This window comes from Dipodomys spectabilis, unplaced genomic scaffold (genome assembly GCF_019054845.1).
Source record: "Dipodomys spectabilis isolate Male_0828 unplaced genomic scaffold, ASM1905484v1 ptg000197l, whole genome shotgun sequence".
In the NCBI taxonomy this organism is placed as follows: domain Eukaryota; kingdom Metazoa; phylum Chordata; class Mammalia; order Rodentia; family Heteromyidae; genus Dipodomys; species Dipodomys spectabilis.
Window position 1 is genome coordinate 7777348 of NW_024870874.1, and position 15866 is coordinate 7793213.

A 15866-nucleotide genomic window follows, 5' to 3' on the forward strand; every position below is an offset into this window, starting at 1 on the left:
ATCATTGGCCTTCCTGCTTCAGGTAAAAAGAGAATGGGCTATGTCTATGCCAAACGTTATGAGCTTCTACAGTAGCCTGCATCTTAAGGAATACCTATTATAGACATCCTTTGTGCTGATTCAATGATACAGGTCTTTTTTATTGGTATCAGACAAAAATAAAAAATAAAACGCTTTGAAATAATGTATAAGGAGTGAACTATGCCAAGGCACAATGATTTAACTCCATAAATTTGATCATGGACATAAAAAACTTAAAAAACAAGTTAATTTAAAAAAACAAGGCAAAGATAAATTTAATTTTGGAAGTCTAGTATGAAAATAGTATGTCTTTAGATCTAGGGTTCCTAAGCATTTTTTGAAAAATACATAAACATTGTTTGGGAATATCAGAGTTTATTCCATGAAAACATGTATTGAACAACTCCTTTTATGATAAAAATAAAAGCCCACCTGCATTCAGAAATTGGATTGGAGCACCCATCCCTTTACCTTCCTGGCTCAGGTCCGGCTTGCTCCAGGTAGGTGAAGGGAAACGGCCTGGCTTCTTGCGAGGGCTGGTGTTCACCTTTCTCCAAGCCCCGCTCTCTCCTTTCTTTTTGCTGTAACTTGAAACAATGGATAAAGGGAAATTTCCTCCTTTGAAGTCAGCTGTATGCTGCTCTAGCTCTGAAACAACACAGATCACATTTTACCCAGAATGGAGAGATTAATGCTGCTTCATAGACTAGAGAGAAATACATTTCCACTTTGCAGAGAAATGAACTAAAATATAAATAAATAAAAGCTTGATATCCAGGCTGTGGTTTCGTGAACTGGTGTAAACCTTATGTAGAGGTCAGAATCCAAACATGAGTCAGTAATGAAAAGCTGAGAGTGAGTTCTGGAGCAATGTTGTGAAATGTTCATTAATTTCTCTAGAGATGCAAGAGAACTCCCTAAGAACAAATTCCATGGAGTGTTACATAAGGGTGTGAATTCCTCTCTTCATGCATGAACCCACGTACCTGCTCTTGGGAGGGGACAGCCGTGCAGAACAGCTTTATTGAGCAAGATGCTGAGTGCGGCTTTAACCACGGCCTGCTGGCCTTGGCTAGGGTGCTTTTTAGCAGCTGCCTGCACAGGACCAGGCTGTCTCTTCACACAGGCTCTCGACAGTATTGCGTCCTGAACTCTGGGTGCAATCACGGCATTCCACAGCTTAGACATCCACCTTGCAAGAGAGGGGCAATTCACCATCAGAAGCAGGTCTCTTAGGAATGCCACATAACTCTACAAAGTGACAAGTCTGAAGACCAAGGGCAAAGTATGTGTGTGTGTGTGTGTTTTAAGTAGGCTACTTCTAGTTTGAATTTGTCTCAAGATCAATATTATTTCAAATGAAGCTAATGGTTTGCGTATCTCTCTTGACAATGGAATCAATGCTTATAAATATTTCCAGAACAAATAAATGCATAATTACAAATATGGAAAGAAAGGTAAATAAATAAAAGACAGGAGTCTAGAAAAAAGTAAGATTTCCATAAATCCACATTTAAATATTTTATACACATTTATCTCATTTCTTTAGGAAGACACATGCATGTCATTTATTATTTCTGAAGTTAAGTTATATATCTGGCAAATTAAATCTGTCCCAAGGCAAGGCTCACGTGTGTAGGAGTAGGTTCAACTCTGCAAAAGGGGATCAGACTATTGCTTAAGGTGCACTGAATTAGCAACTGAAAGCCATGGGACTGTAACACAAATTTGGAACACTCAATGACAATTAAAGTTCCTTTAAGAAAAGATCATACTTTTATGGAGGACCTCTACAGTGAAAACTATGAAAATTTGAAAAAGGAAACTGAGGAAGACTTAAGGAAGTGGAAAGACCTTCCATTTTCTGGATTGGCAGAATTAGTATCTTGAACATGGCAGTACTGCCCAAAGATATCTACATGCAATGCCCATTCTTCAATGAGAGAGAAAACAATAAAAAAGTTCATATGTCCCTGATTCACAAAAGCAATCATGAGCAGCAAAAGTAGTGCTGAAGGTATACAAAGATCAAACTTCAAACCCTTCTACAGAGCTACATTACTGGCACAAAACAGGACCAAGACCAATGGAACAGAATTGAAGACCCAGAAAGAAATCCACAGGTCTACTGCCATCTATAATTTGATAAGGGAGCCAAAAATATAGGCTGGAAGAAAGATAAGCCTCTTCAACAAATGGTGCTGGGAAACAATATACACATGCAAAAACTGAAACTACATCCTTATCTATTAACTTGTATCAGCATCATATCAAAATGGATCAAAATCTTAAGCCATGAGACTATTACAAAAAGAAGTAAGAGAGACATTAGGACTCTGGCACAGGTAAAAACATAAAAATATTCTTAGAAGCACAAAAAATCAAAATGGGAGAAATGGAATTTACCAAACTAATGTTTCTGCATGGCAAAGGCCTCCCCAACAAGCTAAAAAGGCAGCCTACAGAAGATTTTTTTCCCAACTATACCTTAGACAATGGCCTAATATCCAGAATACACGGAGAACTTAAAAATATTAAATTCTCAAAGAACCAACAACATAATTAATAAACAAGCTAATGAGCTAAAAAGAGTCTTCTTAGAAGAAGAAATAAAAATGACCTATAGGAAAATGAAAAAATGCTCAACATTTCTGGCTAAAAAGGAGATGCAAATCTCAACACTGAGATTAAAACTTACCTCAGTTAGAATATCCATTATCAAAAGAAAAAAAAACAAAGAAATAACAGATGGTGGTGAAGATTTGGCCAAAAGGGAACCCTAATACACTGCTTGCGGGAATGTATGCTTATTCAACCACTCTGTAAAGCAGTGTGGAGTTCCTTAAAAAATGAACATAGAGCTACACTCTGATCTAGCAATTCCGCTTCTGGGCATTTATCCAAAAGATTATAAACCAGGATACAATAAAGCCGTCAGTATAACCATGTTCCTTACAGTACATTTCATCATAGGCAAGGTATGCAATCATCCCAGATGTCCCTCATTGGACAAATGGATCAAGACAACGTGGTAAATATACACAATGGAATTTTCTCTTCCATTAGAAAGAATCATACTGTGCCATATACTCATGCCTATAATCTTATCTATGCAAGAGGCTGAGATCTGAGGATCACAGCTCAAATCTAGTCAGGGCAGGAAATTCTGTGAGATTTGAGCAAAAAAGATATGACACAGTAAAGAAAGGGAAAGAGTTTGAACAAATTATATTAAATAAGTCATTCCCAGAGAAACAAAGATTGCATATTTGCCTCATGTGGAAGGTAAAATTCGCCTATAAATTTGTAAATAACTATACTAAATGATACTCAACTGTTTATAAAAATTTCAATTAAAAAAGAAAAGAGTATACTTTATTACAATATTGGAATAGGGTAGTGGTAGAGTTTTAATGCATAAGGATCTGGGTGCAATACTCAGCACCACAAAAAGAAGTAGTTTTAATATATATGATTAAAGACTTCAGAAACAAAAACACATTTCCCAAGATAGGAATGTTTTCAGAGCTATTAGTAAAGGTATAACATTTGAAGTGTTGTTAAAAACTACCAAAGTATTAATCTATTCTAAGCTTCCCTGTTAATGACCAATGGGAAATAAAATTCAAGAAACAAAGTAAGACTACCACACACCATACAGACTCAAAATTATAGCTCTGCACATTTTGTGTGAAATATTGGGAAAGGAGATAGTGTCTACTTCAGAAGCAAGGGGACGGATTTGTTTCCAGACCAGGTAAATAATGGTAAAGTTTCTTTCCAGGAAAAAGAGTGGACAGAGTAGCCAGCATTCCTCTGTAGAAGACTAAGGTAGGGTGTTCACAACTATGATGCAAACCCCAGATTACTTGAGCCCTAGGTGTCTCCTTTAGGACTTAACAGAAGCCTATGTAAATATAGACTTCATACATATATATATATATATATATATATACATATATATATATGCTGTAAATATATGTAAATATATACTTCACATATATAATACATACATATAATACATACACACACACACACACACACACACACACACACACACACACACACACACACACACACACACACACACACACACACACACACACGCTATGCTTGGATAAAGTTCTGGCTTTTAACCCAGCACTGCAAACTATAGATGACAACTGGTCAGCAAATGGCAAAAATCTCATAGCCTCCAAAGTTCTTATCCAAGACTCCATTCCACATGGGAAAGGCTCAAACTGGTTTCTATGAAACTTGAGACTCTGGATGCAAAAAACCAAAAAACAAAAACTTAATTATAACACTGATAAAAAGAACAGTAATTAAATCAATAAAGGTATTTCTGGGTTTTGGTAAGAAAGTACTATTTCTCCAGGGTACTAGTGGTTCATGCCTATAATCTTACCTATGCAGGAGGCTGAGATCTGAGGATCACAGCTCAAATCCAGCCAGAGCAGGAAATTCTGTTAAGATTTGAGCAAAAAGGATATGGGACAGCTCCTAATCTTAAGTTCAAGTTCCAGTACTGTTGCACAAAAAATGTTGTTTCTATTTCATAAAATAGCTTTTCCTTCCTCTTAAATTTACTGTTGGTTTTTCTTACCATAATGAAGACAGATTATATGCATCTCTCCAAAATGTATTTCTGCCAGGGTGCCAGAAAGTGCAGAAGCTGATTCAGTAGTTAATTTTAGGATCTTCATTAAACTGGATTGTCAACAACTTTATCTCCTTTCCAATTCTTACTGATTGTTTGAATTCACTAGCTTTATCTCACAACTAACTTCAAAGGAAAACATAGTACCTCAGGTAGAGGATGAAAATTTTCAGTTTTTCAGTTGAATGCTGTTTTTATTTGGGGGAGGGGGCTGTGGTAATTGATGAGGGTGATGATGGGCATAAAATAATGCAAATTCTCTTGTGGGATTTTGCAAAAAGACTGCACAGAAAACTATCCATTACTGCTTTAGTTTTTGTTTGTTTGTTTTTTAAACACAGGACACACTGCTACGTGGCTATTAGCAAAAATACCTGGCTTTGGATGTAAGTATATAACTGACATGTCCTGGTCAGCCTCCAGGATAGCAGGAGTGGAGGCCAGCATCCAGTGCTAATGATATGAGATGTCACAGGCAGTCTGCTCCAATTCTCCACTCTCAAACATCCCAAATGTGCAAAGACCAGAATGCAGCACTTACTTCACTGTTGCTTGGGCATGTCCTGGAACTACAGGACAAGACAGGAAGTACTTTGGTCCCAGGAGTGCTTCCGATGTGCCCAAGCGTGCCAGGCAGGAGTTGAGCTGACGCCAGACAGACAGAACCCAGTCGACAATCTTGCACACAGGGTCACAGGGTGAGGGAAGCTGACCTCTGAACTAGAGACAGGAGTGGAGCACAGGGATTTGGCTTAGAACAATGCAGCTTGCCTTTTGCTTTTAAAGTTAAAAATGTAAAATCTTAAAACTTTAAACACAAATCTGATTTTTACCTCTACTTGAGATATTTGAAGTTTAGTAGTATACTGTTGGGTATGTACTTGGTTTTATGTGATAGAACTTTTTTGCACTTAGTCATTACCATATGTCTGAGGTAGGCATTTTTACCCCATTTTATTTATCAGAAGAAAAAGATACGGAGAAGTAATAACTTAGCCAGGGTCTGTTATTTTAAACCTACTTGGCACTCAGCTTGTGGTCCAATTTTAGATTATTAAGTTAAATGTTAATGTGTTAAATTCCTTCAGCATTACATTATTATTACATAGGAGATTCAATAATATGTTTCTGATTATTTTGTGAGGAAAATCTCTAGAAACTATTAGTATTCATGAACACCTGTCAAAAGATAAAAAAAAATTCGGTGCTTGCTTTCAAATCCTGCACCCTTTTATGCAGAGGAAGATTTTTTTCCTTGTTGAGGCAAAATAAAAAGACAAAGAATTCTAACTTTTCAAAAGACCAGGATGCTATAATACAGTAGATGGGGCATCCCTGCCCAAGGAGATGGATATTACTCCAGAGACTTTAAGGATTAAGTGAACTTTCCTTAAGATAGTGATTCATTTTCCTAGCTAACTTTCTAAAGCATTTAGATCTTTAGATTCCTTGGGAACGGTAAATAACAAGAATAGATTCTATTCACTTTTTCTTGTACTTAACTACCATTCAAAAGCTATGATGGCTTGTACATGTTAATATTACTTACTGACAATAACAGTAAGATCTACTTACAGTGTTCTCACCTAGAAATTGTTGTGAGTCCCACATTCATCATGTCTTAGGGAACCCTTGAATAGTCATAGAAACCTAGAACTCTAGATCACTCAAACCTCCCCTGCTCTCCAGACAACAGGCTGAAGGTTCTGTTGGTTACCTTGGTCACCACTTTCTTTCGTAAGAACCTGTGCAGCAGTCCTTGCATGGGCTCACAGTCCCAACGCAGCTGAACCCAGCGGAAATGCTGCTGCACCAGCAGGTCCGAGCCCTGCAGACAAGCCTTGGCAATGGTGCCCAACAAAAAGCAGTTCTCATGAAAGTAGTAACATTCCGATGCTCCATTTCCTGAAATGACAAGGCCATGGTCCCCGCTCAGTAAGTAATATTGTGGCACAAATGCAATTTAAATAGAGAGCAACACCATGTATAACCACTCTGGGGAACAGATGAGAAGGTAGCACAGAAAGAAGCTTCTCCATCTTCTGCTTTCTCCACTGTCTTTACCTTTCTGAAAAGCACACGGGCTTTCGGTGCTGCGGTTTTCAAGAGGTGCCAGAAAGTCCCCCAATAACTCAGATAATGAAGATTTTTCTAAATTCTCTAAAATGATGATGATTTTCTTCTTGACAGGAGATTGTTTCACTGGGATCAGACAAGCTGTGGCCAGAAAGGAAATTAAGGTTAAGAATTTTCACAAAAACTTACGTAAACTGGCAAAAAAAAAATCAAAAGAACACACAAAGTGTTAGACATGGTATGGTGGATATGCTGTGAAATTGCCTGGAACTTGTAAAGACTGGCAGACTGTTGCACATCTCCTAATACAGTTAAAGATACGATGATCTGTCACCTCGAATTCCCTAATTGATCCCAGACAGAACATCCATTGACAATGCAATAGGCAAATAAACAGGAACGTATTTGTCTAGGAGATATGAAAGTGAAGTAATTACAACTCTAACTAATAATACATTTATGACAGAATACTGTCACATACAACATATTAAGAAGAAAATCATGGCTGGATGCTGGTGGCTCATGTCTATAATTCTACCTACTCTGGAGGCTGAGATCTGAGGACCTGAAGGTAATTTCTATTTTCTAAATCTAGTTTACAGTTCCTCTAGCCTCCATACTATGTTCCAAAGACGATAAGAATTCCTACCCTTTACTTGAAAGAGAATTTCAATGTCTCAAATCATCCTACAATCTTAAAACTGCCTCCCTTACCTTCCCTAGTTCCCTCTGCAGCTTAAGCTCTTATACACTGAAATCTGGTCCATTTCAGTTCTGTGTTGCACACAGTGCTTAGTGATGCTTATTCCATGGGGCTTATGCCAACTCCACTTGTGGTAAAGCTTAAAAAAATCAGGCTTTGGAACCTAAGATAGCGAACTCCTGGATAAATTATATAATAAACATGTTTAATTCTTTTTCTCTTGCTATATAACAGTAGTGGTAAATCAGGGAAGCCCTCTGTGCCCAGGTCTTCACCTCTGAAATAAGAACAATGATAACTACTTACATAAAGCTGTTGTGGAAATTAATTAAATGATACATGTGATGTACTAACCATCAATTCATATCAATGCTGAGGGAGAAGAAAGCAATTCATGGCAAGTGCAGCCATACGGTCTGCATCGGTTGTAGGGAATTTTTGAAAAACAAACTTCAATTGGTTGTAATCATGTACCAGTAGTTCTGGAAAACATGAAAGATGCAATATGTATCCCTACCAGGGTGAACTCTTACCATTACCTCTCCGTTGGTGAGGTACATCTCCACTGGTTCAGGCTACAAAGTGCTCTTGACACTTAAAGAGTTTATACAAAAGATGGGGGGAGAAAGAAAATGCAAATGATGTGGTATAGCAATTGGTTTTTTGCAAGTGCTACTTGTGTTCTCAATTTTCATCTCATGGCTACTAGAATAACTGAGAAATTCATCTGATTCAAGAATAATCCAATAAAATGACACGTATTTTCTTTCAATGATATCACAGAAGGGCATGTCGTTGAGTAATCAAATTCAGTTCACTGGAGTGATCTTACCGCTACTGATGAACAGATCTATGAGCTGCTCCTTGGAGAAACCAGCATCCACTTCAGCTCTCACTATTTCACAAGCAAATCCTGCAGCCATTTGTCTATGCTGTGGTCAAAAAACAGAGGACTTAGTTCTACATGATTTCTAGTTTGCAAAGGAAAGGAGACGGTCTGAAAGCAATAAATACCTTCATGCAGAGTGCAAGCTGATATGCTATGTAGTCTTGTAAGCTTCCTTCTGGGCCGTGGAAAATGACATTATGATATTGCTCGACCTGTTGGCAAACCAAGAAGAGACTTCAGGCAAAGATAATATGTTTCCAAGAGAAAAAAGTTGTACACTAGGGTGGAATTATCTTCTAATTGTTCCCAGATTTCCAAAAAACAGTATGTGAGAGATTAGCTTTATGCATTAGGTGTTTGAAGTCTTTCATTTAGTATGAAACATGAGAAAATCATTCTTATGGAGAACTGATACATTATAACCATACACACTGTGATTCTAGTTCTTTTCCATAGGAGGTTCAGCATGGTAGCTGTATTTTGTCTCTTCCAGATGCTTTTTACTTTTATTTCCCAGTGCCTACTTTGTTTTATAATTGTTGTGATTGCAGTGCATTTCATCGAAGAAATTTTGAAAAGTGCAAAGAAGTAAAAAGAAGTAGAATACAAGTCCCTGGTAGTGTAACATCCAGAAACAACCGCTGTCAATACTGTTTCTTTACAGTTCTTACTTTGCATAGGGGACAGGTGGATGTCTGATAGGTGAGACTATTTTGTTCCAGGAAGTATCTTTGTGTATAGATAAAGGATATTTTGACAAATTCAAAACTCTTGGATCAATTTTACATATTATTCCATCCTGGAATCCAGTGTTTCAAGAAATCTAGGTGGAGGGCTGGGAAGGTAGCTCAGTGGTAGAGCACTCACCTTGCATGCATGAGGTCCTGGGTTCGATTCCTCAGCACCACATAAGCAAAAAGAAAAAAGCCAGAAGCGGCGCTGTGGCTCAAGTGGTAGAACACTATCCTTGAGCTGAAGAGCTGAGGAACAGTGCCCAGGCTCAGAGTTCAGGCCCCATGACCAGACCCCCTCCCCACACCCCGAAAAAAAAAGAAAAGAAAGAAAGAAATCTAGGTGGAGACGGGTCACTTTGTAAAAGGAATCTTCCTGTCTGGATGTCTTTAGGAAATTTTCAACCTTAATGTTGTTTAGGGATATAGTGTGTGAGAACACATAGAGTCATAGCTTGCTCTTCAATAGAAAGCCAATTATTATCATTTAACATGGCAGAAGCAGCAGTGTCTATAGCAAGATGGAAAGAGGAGGGAAGCTTCCCATTTCTGTCACTCCAGGGCTGAGCCTCCATTCCCAGCACACAAACTCAGTAGCAACTTTCTTTTGGAAAGGTCTTGCAGAGAAAGACCCTGACATGTACAGTTCCAACCTAACAAGTACAGCTGATTACACTGAGTTGCCTGGACTTAGATATGAAGCATGAAAATATCCATTCTCTAAATGAAATGGATAATACAAAACCATGTTTGTGTGTCTTTGTACTGCTGTTGCTGTACTGTGCTTAGAGGAAGTTGTCCCATTGAGATCCAGGACAAGGAGGTATGTACTACTTTGAAAATACATTAAATTTGTAAATAGGGTCCACCCATGCAAGAAGGGAAAGATTCTGGGATATATAATGAAAGCTTGAGGAAAAGCAGTTGGAAGGAAGAACTCCTTTACTTGGAGACTTTATGTATTGAACTTTGGCTGCTAAGACCTAAACATAAATGTGGGAACTATAGGAAATCAGAAGAAAGCCACGTTTGGGGGCTGGGAAGGTGGCTCAGTGGTAGAGCACTTGCCTTGCATGCATGAGGCCCTGGGTTCGATTCCTCAGCACCATATAAGTAAAAAGAAAAAAAAAGCCAGAAGTGGTGCTGTGGCTCAAGTGGTAGAGTGCTAGCCTTGAGCTGAAGAGCTGAGGGACAGCGCCCAGGCCCAGAGTTCAGGCCCCACAACCAGACCCAAAAAAAAAAAAAAAAAGCCACGTTTGACCAGCAGGTATCCAACTGTGAGCCAAGAAGGGGAAGAGGCTTTTTGGTTATAATCTTAGGACTAGCTTTTAGGCTCTCAGAGCTTAAAAGCTACTGTTTTTTTTTTTCTCTGAAATAAAGTACTATTCTATGACTTATATGCCTTCAATAATAGACTAAATGCTCAAGGAATGTCAGTGTACTAAAAGTCACAAGAAAAACTCTCAATAGTGTGGTACTAGGGGCTCTTTCCTGAGGTACTAGTGGTTCTAAAGGTAACAAAAACATTTTCTTGCCAAGAGAAGAACTTGATTCTTTTTTTTCTCTGCTATTGTGAGGTTTTGACAGTTTTCAAAAGAACTTTATAGTGGGAAATTGCGCATTAGCTATTGATAGCCAGGTGCAATTTTAAAACAAAAACTCTCAAACTAGCCAAATTAATCCCAATTGCTATGAATTACTGGGTAGCAATTTTAGCACAATGAAACAGGATACAGATTTTCAGGATTTACTGAATATGCTACCCCTGAGATTTTTCAACCATCATTGCAATTGAATCTCGTTTCATTTCTGAAAACAAGAGTGCTCTGTTTATTACAGCGATTCTATCAAACAGCCTACACTTCCATGAAATCACATAACAGCAAGAGTCCCAACTTCACAGATAAGTTGCCTTTGATTTCAACATCTTATTTGTTCTCAGAAAACACAAGAGAGAAAACATTTAATTTACAATTTGGTTGCAAAGGCCATTCACTAGCAGAAAAGTCCTTTGTTTTGTCCATCTCTCTCTCTTTTATTTTTTGCCATCGTGGGGACTGAACTCTGGGCCCGGGCACTGTCCCTCAGCTCTTCAGGTCAAGGCTAGCGCTCTACCACTAAAACCACAGTACCACTTCTGGCTTTTTCAGCTTATGTGGTGCTGAGGAATCAAACAGGGCCTTATGAATGCAAGGCAAGCACTTTAGCACTGAGCTACCTTCCCAATCCTGTTGTCTCCATCTCTTAATGTTCTTTGTGGACTATGTCAGAATATAAATACATTAGGGAATTACATAGGCAAAGAGAAAAACAAATGCATAGATTTACCATGACATATATTCTAATGTACATACTACATTAGTGATTTCTTCTTTGTTTTATCTATTACTAACTTTTAATTTTTATTCAATTGCATCACACAAAGAATTGTTTGAATTATATTTCTCTGTTGCATTAATGCTCCATACTTCCACCAGAGGGCACAAAAGATAGAAGCAGGCAGGTTTCTGAAGTGTGGTTGGAAAGGTTTTAATTGTATTTGAAGAAAGTCTATTCTTTAAAATAAAATAAAGAAGTTCAACTTTGAAAGTTTTCTAGTTACCAGAATTACCTACTCTGTAAGTGTGACATTTTTGCTTATTAGTGAAGGGACACTGGCCTTGTTATCACAATTGGTACCAATCCCTTTTATTCTGTCTTCACAGCCTATTCAGGAAGCCCATCACATGTCAATTAGAGCTTTGTGAGGCATAGGGATTCTGGAAACAAGTGACCTCAACAATGGACCATCCACTCTTTCCTTTTTATCCTCCACAATGCTTCTCTGCAGAACAGAGCTTAGTAGAGGGGCTGTGGTCTCCACTACTGCCCATGCGGCAGTTTGTAATGTGTTTGGGGGTTTCTAGAATTTTAAAGAAATAAATCTCAACTTTGTTTGGTGTTCCACTTGTCATGGGAAAGCTTCCACTCCCCTGAGACAGTTTTTGACCAGATTGTGCTGAGACACTAAATTCCAAAGATGATGAAAGATAAAGGCTCTACTGAGTCTATAAAAATTGGGGTAGCTGTCAGTCATGTATTTTATAGTTAGAAATTATATTCCAACTCTTCTGACACTTTTAAAGGACTTTTATTCATCATTTTAGAGCCATAGTGGCAGTTACTGTCAATTCAGTCACATAAAGTTCATCCAAACAATATCTATTATTTGCAGTAGTCTCAACCATTACTCTCAGCAATTGTATTTTTTGTTCAGAATTTGAGGGTTAATATCACTATACATTATTTAATGAGACAGCAAAAAATAACAAGACATCTGTAATAACTGAAATGAAAAAAGACTTCTAATGGAATGTGTTCATTAGCATGTATGAATGATCAAGAATTTTAAACATCTAGCATTTGGAATTTAAAAAAAAAAACCTCGAGATTTTCATGTTAGAGTTTTAATCATTTCCTGAGGTCTCCATGGACTACATATAAAGGAGAAAAGAGAATTCAAAAGAAATTTACGATTCATACATGGAGTTATGGAAAATATAAAAGCCAGAATCAGTTCAAAGAAAGATCCTCATGAAGAGATAGAATGTTATAGGTCAATGGCCAAAAATACCCAGGTATGACAGTACATAGCTCTACTTAGGGCTTTCAGTATAGATGGGATAGGCATGCCCAACATGCTAGCTTATCAAATACTACAGGATCTTGCTACATTTTTGGCTAGGTTAGCTTTGATCTAAGATCTTCCCCATCACTACTTCCCACTTAGCTGAAATTACAGGTGTGAGCCTCTTAGGTTTTAAAAGTCCTTTGTGTATAATCACTAAGTTGAGACTCGAACAAAAAAACAGTGCTAATTTATTTTGACCATTAGTAATGAAACCAGTGATCAAATAATCAGGATGAACACGTGTTAAGGATATCTGATATGTGCTACATACAACACAACTACTTGCATTATTTAAGAATTCACTGAAGATTTCATTTTAGGTTCACCAGTGGATGCTGATGTTGAGGTTTTTTTTTTTTTCTTTTGTGACAGATTTTTCTTCTTGTTCTTTAGGGCAGGGATTCACTTTGCAATGTGCAGTTTTGATACAGTTGTCTGCTCTAATCATCTATTGAATAAAAATTACAGAGGTCATGTTTGGAGACCAGGCTCCTGAATTGGGCCTGGAAAAACCAGATGACAACTCAAAATGAGGTCACCTACACTAAAATTCTACTTTGTTAAACCAAAACTAAGCTATCTGATCTCATGAGAAATCAAGAGATGACAGCCAAGTTTCCCAAATGGGGCACTTTCAGTCAGCATGATAAAAGTGCCCTCTGTTTAATCCTTATAGAAAAGTATCCTGACCTTAAACGACCAGTTATTCTTCTATAGTCTCCTTGTCCTGCCTTACAGAGAAAACAACCTATTCACTTCTAGTCCTTGACGTTTTTGTTTTCTTCAGCCCTGCTTTGCCTATAGAACCAACTCTCCCACACTGCTCACTAGTGCATTTATTCTACTTAATGGAATGAAATATTATAATACACAGTCACTCTCTATCTTTAAAATTGTTATAATTTTGTTGACAATGTCATCATTTAACCAATAAATGCAAAGCCATTAGGCCAGAATCTTGCTTGGCTTATAGTGTTGGGTAGGGGAAAGAAAGAAAAGGAAACTTGGCTCTCATATTCATGAAAATCAGTTGGTCACACCTTTCAACCTGCACATAAGCAAAGGAATGAGCTATTTCCTTCAGGTATACTTTGGTGCTTAGAGGAAAGAGGAACAAATAGCAAAGAAAAAAATAAACGAAGGAAATATCAGACTGTGAAGACCACCACCTCCCAGAGGGGATACTTTGGAAACTATACAGGCTACCAAGGCTGCTTGTACAAAAAGCCAGTCCTAACTTTGAGGTCAACTAGATCAATGGAATGGCTCAGAATAGTTCTTTTCATCAAGAATGAACACAAAAACATCGATTCACTCTTCAACAACTTGTATAAAGAGTTATAGTTGAACTCATTTTTTAAAGCTGTCTAAACAGCAAAATCAACTGTTCAGTTATGTTATACTATTAGTGTTTTTCTTGTGCGCCTTAAGCCTGCAGCAACTGAGAGGTCTGGGGAGCAGGAAGAGGCAGGGAGATGGACTGCTCCAGGGTCTCAGTTCCATCTCTGCTTCATTCTTCTCAGGACCATTTGATCATTTTATAAAGCTCATCCACTAAAGCACAGTATCTCGAGTACCCACATAACTCTTGCTTCTTTACTTGCTAAGTGTGTGGCTTTGAGTAAGTCATGTTGCTTCTCTCTACTTTAGTTTCCTCATTAAAAAAAGTGGATGAAATTAACTACCTCATAGGGATGTTTTGAAAACAAACAAAAGACGAGACACATAAAATGCTTAGCATAACTGCTTGGAATGTAGGAAATATTTATTGCATGCAAAGTGTTCATTGATCCATTTTGTACCTAGACTTTGCTATTTCTTTTCATAATTATATTATCCTTCTCCCCATTAGTGTGTTAGTAGGGTACATGGTTGCCCAACAAATGGGTGTGTTTGTAATGCTCTGGATTTGTCCGATCTGAAATTCTAGTCCAAGGGAGATGAGCAGGATAGACAAATATTTAATATCCCTGGAAGGAGGAGGCTTGCCCTTCAGGCTCTCTTATCTGAGGCTAGGGACTGGGTGTGGGAAAAAGGACTCCTGACCGAATGATGTAAACTAAATCCTGAGAAGAGTGAAGCAGAGATGGAACTGAGACCCTGGAGCAGTCCACCTCCCTGCCTCTTCCCGTTCCCCAGACCTCTCAGTTGCTGCAGGCTTATAGCATGCAAGAAAAGCAAACTTCTGTTCTGTGTAAGCTCTAATTACTTTAGTTTTATAAAAATGGAGCTATTTTAACCAATGTCAGCATATTAAATTATGTAAGTTCACAGTAAGACATCTTGGTACGTACAGATCATCACTTCCTTATTGATGATCATTTATTTGATGTAAGTCCTTGTTAAAGTAGGACAAGTTGCTCATTCCCAAATCAGTAATTATGTTAGTTGCTGGTCTCTGGGTATAGGCAACAAATTCCTGGAGGAGAACACAATTCTAGCCTTAAATGATGGCAGAGACGGGGCTGGGAAAAACAATTGTCAGGGTAAGGATGAACAGGGATGGGAGGTGAAGGTCTCTTGGCAGTGCCAACTTACCAGCCTGAGGTAGTTCTGCAGCATCTGGAGAGGAATCATGGATGCATATGTCACACTACTAAGGCAGCCTTCTTGGGGACCTAAAAGAAAGAAATTCACAGAAGAAAAGTTGGCTCTTCTTTGTTTAATATCCACAATCAAAGCACAACAGAACCTGAGAGAGAGAGACAGAAGGGGAAAGACCTGGTGGGGGTGCTACCTCCTCCTTTTCCTGGGAACCCTCGGGCAGAGATAGGTTGCCCAAGATCCTCCTCTTCCTGAAGAGTCAGGGAACCAGATAAAACCAGATAAAAACCTGATGAAATGACCCTGAAACAGACCAACTTGGGGTAAGGAAATCTGTGACCCAACCAAAAGAGCTATAATAAAGGGACCCTTGAGGCTGGGCTTACCAATTACTGGGTGCCTTACTTCTTTCCGTATTCTAACCCATGCCCTTGCAAGTGGACAGTACTTCAAACAGTATAAGGTGGCCCTCCCAGCCAGGAGTCCTGGTTGTCACTTGTACCAACCCAACAGTAGCTAAGTGGCTTCCTTCAGTTTCCCAGACATCTTACTCTTATTTTCAAATTAACTTT

The 15866-nt window shown here is 38.3% G+C and overlaps 1 protein-coding gene across 2 annotated transcripts in view; it reads right to left on the reverse strand.

Moving 5' to 3' along the window:
- Cttnbp2 (cortactin binding protein 2) overlaps positions 1 to 15866 on the reverse strand; it is a 117229-nt gene that overhangs the window by 12512 nt on the left and 88851 nt on the right. For both annotated transcript variants that reach the window (XM_042696006.1, XM_042696007.1), the window contains 8 exons: positions 15289 to 15368; positions 8475 to 8561; positions 8293 to 8392; positions 6746 to 6898; positions 6399 to 6586; positions 5223 to 5401; positions 1008 to 1213; positions 493 to 669 (listed from right to left, as the gene is read on the reverse strand). In XM_042696006.1, coding sequence (XP_042551940.1) covers positions 493 to 669; positions 1008 to 1213; positions 5223 to 5401; positions 6399 to 6586; positions 6746 to 6898; positions 8293 to 8392; positions 8475 to 8561; positions 15289 to 15368 — 1170 coding nt within the window. The remainder of the gene's footprint in view (positions 1 to 492; positions 670 to 1007; positions 1214 to 5222; positions 5402 to 6398; positions 6587 to 6745; positions 6899 to 8292; positions 8393 to 8474; positions 8562 to 15288; positions 15369 to 15866) is intronic.